Here is a 6349-nt window from a genome sequence, read left to right on the forward strand (position 1 = left end):
GCCAGGCACATGCATCACAACCATATGTGCGCGACATGGTGATCTCATATCAAGATAAACAGCGCATGACCGCGCAGGTGGGGCCCAGTTAGAATTTTCTTCAGGTCGAGTAGCCCATCCCGCTCAAAGGGTCCCTGAATAAGAATAAGATTTGTTCAAGGATGTTGAGCAAAACACCCATGTTTCCAAAGGTGAATTATTCAAACCCCAAAGAATTCCTCTCAGCACATGGCTATGATGCTCCCCTACTACTTCTGCTCGTGATCAGAGATTCACATATCGTCAGCTACTTAGGGACATACTCAACTGACAAGCAAATCTGTGGTATTCAGCAGAATATTTGATGTAGCCCAGCTTTTTATATCAAGACAAACCAATGTACATGATAACACTTCCAATCAATTAAGATCAGAAGCCATGAGAGTCACTGCCTGGTACTTATTATTATTATTATTATTATTATTATTATTATTATTATTATTATTATTATTATTATTATTATTATTATTATTATTATTATTTGTGGTTTCTTTTCATTATAACTTCATTTTAGCTGCCTGAGTACGATGCATCCACCGGAGGCCAAGAGTAGCAAGGGCATATTTGTTTTGCTATGCATGCTAAAATTATCACCGCGTTTATTCCATTTTAGACGGAGAGTGTATGTATATATGTATATATGCATGTAATTATTTGCGTTCGATGTGCTTATCAATATTTTCTTTTGTAGTTCACGGATATGAAAGTTACCGGGGAGTTGCTTAATATACTTCTCAGCTCCCTTCTTTATCATTCTCAACGCACCAATTACTACTGGTATTATCAGAATACTAAGCTTCCACATTTCTGGGATTTCAATTTGTAGATCTTTGTAGTGAGAAAGCTTTTCGTATTACTTTCTTAAGATATTATGATCTTGTCGGACAGCCACATCTATTAAGAGACAAGTTCTTCTGTTGTAGTTCTCGATCACAAAACTTTGTCAATTGGAGTCAATTTTTCTGTTCATTTGTATTGGGGAGTTTCAAAGGACGGTGACGCCTTCGCTATTTACTACATCATCTGGATGGTTTCTGTACCACTTATCAGGAGATTTAATTTTGTAGTGTTTATAAACATTCTGGTGGATGTAGTGCCCTAGTCTGTCATGTCTTATGAGGTGCTCTTTGTCAGTGAGGACTGGTCAGCCAGAAACAATATGATCCATTGCCTCTGAATTTTCTGCATCTTCTGTTCGGGGCGTCAGACCATTTTATTTTTATTATTATTATTATTATTATTATTATTATTATTATTATTATTATTATTATTATTATTATTATAGATTGATGTGAAACAGTACATATGGTTCAGTATTGAATTATTGCAATCAGTTAAGTGAAATAGCGACCAACACAGGCTGAATGAAATGCCACCGATATATTGGATACGATTCACATTCTATGTAGGTATATATTTATCCAGTTGTTCCTGTTCTAATCATATGAAATGTTTTTACCTTTTGACAAATTATTCATGTTTTAAAGGAGTGGAATATGAACTACGATATTCAATGTTTTTCCTCAGGATATCAATTAATGGGAGCCTACGTGTCAGCGTGGTCAAGAAGTTTGCTTCTTAACCCTGTCTTCTCAAGTTCACCCTCACGCCAAGGCGCCTTCATTGAGTGTCACTAATTCTAACCCTGACAAATCCTTATATGTGTGTTTGTCAGAAGGAAATTGTAGAGAAGTCCGTCGATATAAATGTGTGTTTGTGGGCTTGAATAAGGGCATCTTAGCATTTGTCCTCATCGCTTCCACGTTAACAACTGATGTCAGTTTGTTGAACGTCACTGTTGGCTAGCGGTTCGGCAGATATCTATCAATAGAATAAGTGCAGCAGTTAATCGAAAAATAATTACTTATATCAGTTTGACAGGCTAAACCCTACAAGGTAGTGTCCTAGATTTGCTGCTGCTCAATGACTGAAAAAATAATGTAGAGCAATAAAGGTAAAGAACCCCTACGGGCATGAATGACAATTGGATTTCATCTTGAAATGTCCATTGTGAAGCACAAATCCGAGCAATGTTGTTTATGGGAGACCAGCAATCGCCCATGCATACCAGCCGCCCTTCTCCACACCATCGATGTTCTTCAGGGGAAATGGAATAGTCGATACAACTTAGAAACTCATTTCTACAGATGAGTAAACTGGAGCAATGTGAAACAAAGTGTCTTGCTCAAGGACACACTCCACAACCCGGTCGTAAGATCGAACTCACTACATCATGATTGAGAGGCCGATGCTCCAACCACTGAGCCATGCGCCTATTTTATTTTAAAAGGAAATGAAATAACTTTAACTGGTATATAACTACATTTATTTTCCAAGGAGTCTTCACACAACTAAAATAAGTGATTTGATAACAATTCCACTGCTGTCCCGCAGATAAAGCGACTACAAAGAAACGTCCAAGTTGTCACAAATTAATAAATATTAGCTTGAAATGTTAGCACAAAATCAGTAATTTCGGGAGAAGAATTAAATCGATTTTATCGACCCCAATGTTCAACTGCTAATTTTTATAGCGATCCGAAAGGATAAAATGCAAAGCCAACCTCGATGGAATTTGAACTCAGAACGTAAAAACGGACGAAATGTCTCCAAGCATTTTGGCCGGCATGCTAACGCAAATTAATTAATGTTAATCAGATGGGGGAGATCGACACCTAATAAGATTTATATCAAAAATACAAATATAACAGATATTCAATTGTAACTGTTACATTGTACATAGTTATTTATGTGTGCATATAGCTATCTCTTCCATTAGACAGTAAAAATTATTCAACAAATGCGTTTTTCTTGGGAGGAAAACTCGGCAGCCGTTCAGAACTGAAGTACATTCTAAGTTTAAAGAGAAAGGCCAGGTTTTGGAATGTGTCTAAGCTGTTACGAATGTAGAATTGGCAGAAGATAACATCAGTGCTAGTGCTGCTTGGTATTCATAACAAATTTAACTCCTCTTATCTTCAAATAGAAGTGATGGATATTCAATATGTCTCATAGTCTGAGTTTTTGTGTTCGTTGAATGAGACAAAATATGCATTGGAAAATGTTTTCGTGGACTCTCTATAGAGACAATGCAAATTTGATGCAATAATTCAAGACTTTACGTAATTACGCTTGTCTGATGAATGTTACAGTCGAGTGATAGCATCTGCATGGAAATGAATGATGTTAGAGCTGAGAGCATTAATACGTTTTGGAATCAAAACTGAACATTAGACTGCAATATTGTTGATAGTGTGTTGGTCGAGAGAGATCCGTCTGCACACGCTGCTACAGTGCATTTGACAAGAGGTTTCCGAGGCAACATGCCAATGGCGGAGGGATTTCATAGACACGCAGAGGAGTCAGGATATCGAAACCCAGTTACGAGTTTTGTTAACGCTAAATATAACGACATTGATTTTGCAGTTTCCAAACAGATCAAGGATGAGTGGTCTTCCAAAATATGTTTCTAGAAAACTAGTCCCAAGCATCGTAGAGAGAAAGAGGTGGGAGGTGTTCTTGAATGAAATTTAAAGATTATTTCAATTGTTTTGAGACACTAATCATGAGACTATCATGTAGATAAATAACTGGGTCACAAATACTGCCCTTCGTTAGGATAGGTCCGTCTATCGCATGATTCCAAAACTAGAGATAGTTCACTGTGAATAGAGATTTATTAAAGAACCTTATGAGGATGAGACCAAATTCCGAATATGTTTTTGTTAAGACGGTGAATTCGATCAACCACATAAATGTTTGATATCTTTCTATGTCTAACATAATTGACCCAATCTGGTCATTTGTAAAATGTACATGCAGCTAAATACCTTGATGTTGATGTTTTCGAAAATGTCAGTTGTACTCAATTATTTCTTAGAAATAACAAACCAGGAATCAAATGAAAACAATTAATATTGCGATATTTAACATGCTTCTATTTTTTCTACAGATGTGTATATATCCAATGGCTTTGTTTCCAGTTCTTCGAGCTCGAGAAGGTGGTGATGTCGTTGTGAATCAACTTATAACTCGGAGTAAGTTTTCATGTTATTCATCTTCTGATCGTGTTGACTAAAGTCGACCATAGTCAATGCTTATTCCAAGCAATACATCTGAGTTCCACTTGCCCATTCTAATATTTCAAATCTCCAAACCTACTGGATTTTCTTCTGAGCTATTCCTGGGGATGAGTATCCCACTAGGACAATTTCCCTAAGTTTGTGCTCTTCTCAGTTGGGAATCAGATCTAGAAGTAATTTATCCGAAAATACAGTTAAACACTGATGCAATAGAAAACTTTAACACTTAATATCTCTGAACTCAAGAACAAAATGCTGCATTTCTCCGCAGAACCGCATATTGTCCCCCACGACTACATTCAGAACGATAAACACTGCTTAACAGCAAAATATGACCTGTTTCTATTTTCCGTATCACTTTAAAAGTGATACGATCTGAAAGGATAAAATGCAAATCGACCTCGATGGAATTTGAACTCAGAACGTAAAAGCGGACGAAATGTCTCCAAGCATTTTGGCCGGCATGCTAACGCAAATTAATTCATGTCAACCAGATGGGTGAGATTGACACCTAATAAGATTTATATCAAATACAAATATAACAGATATTCAGTTGCAACTGTTACGGTGTACGCAGTTATCTATGTGTGCTTATAGCTATTTCTTCCATTACACAGTAAAAATTATTCAGCAAATGCGTCTTTCTTGGGAGGAAAACTCGGCAGCCGTTCAGAGCTGAATTACATTCTAAGTCTAAGGAGATACGTAAATCATGCATAAAAATGTGTATTAAAATGTTGACCAATTCGAAGCTGTCTTGTATTATACATTTGGCTCACTTCACTGCTTTTTCCTTCTATATTTATAAATACTCTATAATGTTTTCTACTATAGATTTCATAATCTAATATAGATTTCATAATCGCCTCAGCGTATTCATTTATTAGGCATTTCCAGATTATTTTTATATGGATTAATACTCCGGCACATTCCATCATTCCATGCACTAGAACGTTCTTTATCCGTGTCATAACACCATCACTGACATGCAGCTATGCAATTCAGTATTCATTTCTAGTATAGGCACAAGGCCCGAAATTTGGGGGGGAGGTGGGGTCAGTCGATTAGATCGATACCAGTATGCAACTGGTACTTAATTTAACGATCCCGAAATGATGAAAGGCAAAGTCGACCCTGGCAGAATTTGAACTCAGAACGTACACAGACGAAATACCGCTAAGCATTTCGACCGGCGTGATGAGGTTTCTTATTTCTTTATTGCCCATAAGGGGCTAAACATAGAGGGGACAAACAAGGACAGACAAAGGGATTAAGTCGATTACATCGACCCCAGTGCGTAACTGGTACTTAATTTATCGACCCCGAAAGGATGAAAGGCAAAGTCGACCTCGGCGTAATTTGAACTCAAAACGTAACGGTAGGCGAAATACCGCTAAGCATTTCGCCCGGCGTGCTAACGTTTCTGCCAGCTCACCACCTTATGCAATTCAATATTTCAATGAATTAAGGCGGCGAGCTGGAAGAAACGTTAGAACACCGGGCGAAATGCTTAGCGGTATTCGTCTGTCTTTCATCCTTTCGGGGTCGATAAATTAAGTACCAGTTGCGTACTGGGGTTGATATAATCGACTGATCTTATCCCCCAAAATTTCGGGCTTTGTGCCCAGAGGAGAAATGGATATTTCGAGGAATTACATTTACAGGGAAGGCCTTAGGTTCGAAAATACACAAATAGAATGCTCATTTAAGACAAAGAGTTGACAGAAACGTTAGCACGCCGGGCGAAATGCTTAGCGGTATTTCGTCTGCCGTTACGTTCTGAGTTCAAATTCCGCCGAGGTCGGCTTTACCTTTCATCCTTTCGAGGTTGATAAATTAAGTACCAGTTACGCACTGGGGTCGATGTAATCGACTGTCCTTGTTTGACCCCCCCTATGTTTAGCCCCTTGTGGACAGTAAAGAAATAACAAATAGAATGTTCATTGATTCCACTATTTTAAATAACGAAGTACAGTGATTTCCTTTTAATTTATAAATATATACCATATTTTATTCTGAACTCAGATTGCCAAGGTTGTTACTACGAAGAAAAATGCATCTGTAACGGTGAAAGAGGAATCTGGAAATCAAGAATAGATTGCAAACTACTAGAATGCAAACATTATCAGCTACGAATTGTCAAAGTATGTAAGTAAATCCTATCAAAACTACTTCATTTAGATATTTAATATCCAACAAGATTACTGTTGACATACTATTATATATAT

At 37.3% G+C, this 6349-nt stretch overlaps 1 protein-coding gene across 5 annotated transcripts in view; it reads left to right on the top strand.

Annotated features, from left to right (window-relative positions):
- Positions 1-6349, top strand: part of LOC128248169 (uncharacterized) — an 11313-nt gene that overhangs the window by 1626 nt on the left and 3338 nt on the right. For all 5 annotated transcript variants that reach the window (XM_052969038.1, XM_052969040.1, XM_052969042.1 and 2 more), the window contains 3 exons: positions 1325-1444; positions 3992-4076; positions 6147-6269. In XM_052969038.1, the coding sequence (XP_052824998.1) occupies positions 1409-1444; positions 3992-4076; positions 6147-6269 (244 nt within the window). In that variant the 5' untranslated portion in view covers positions 1325-1408. The remainder of the gene's footprint in view (positions 1-1324; positions 1445-3991; positions 4077-6146; positions 6270-6349) is intronic.

Source organism: Octopus bimaculoides, chromosome 6 (genome assembly GCF_001194135.2).
Source record: "Octopus bimaculoides isolate UCB-OBI-ISO-001 chromosome 6, ASM119413v2, whole genome shotgun sequence".
NCBI lineage: Eukaryota > Metazoa > Mollusca > Cephalopoda > Octopoda > Octopodidae > Octopus > Octopus bimaculoides.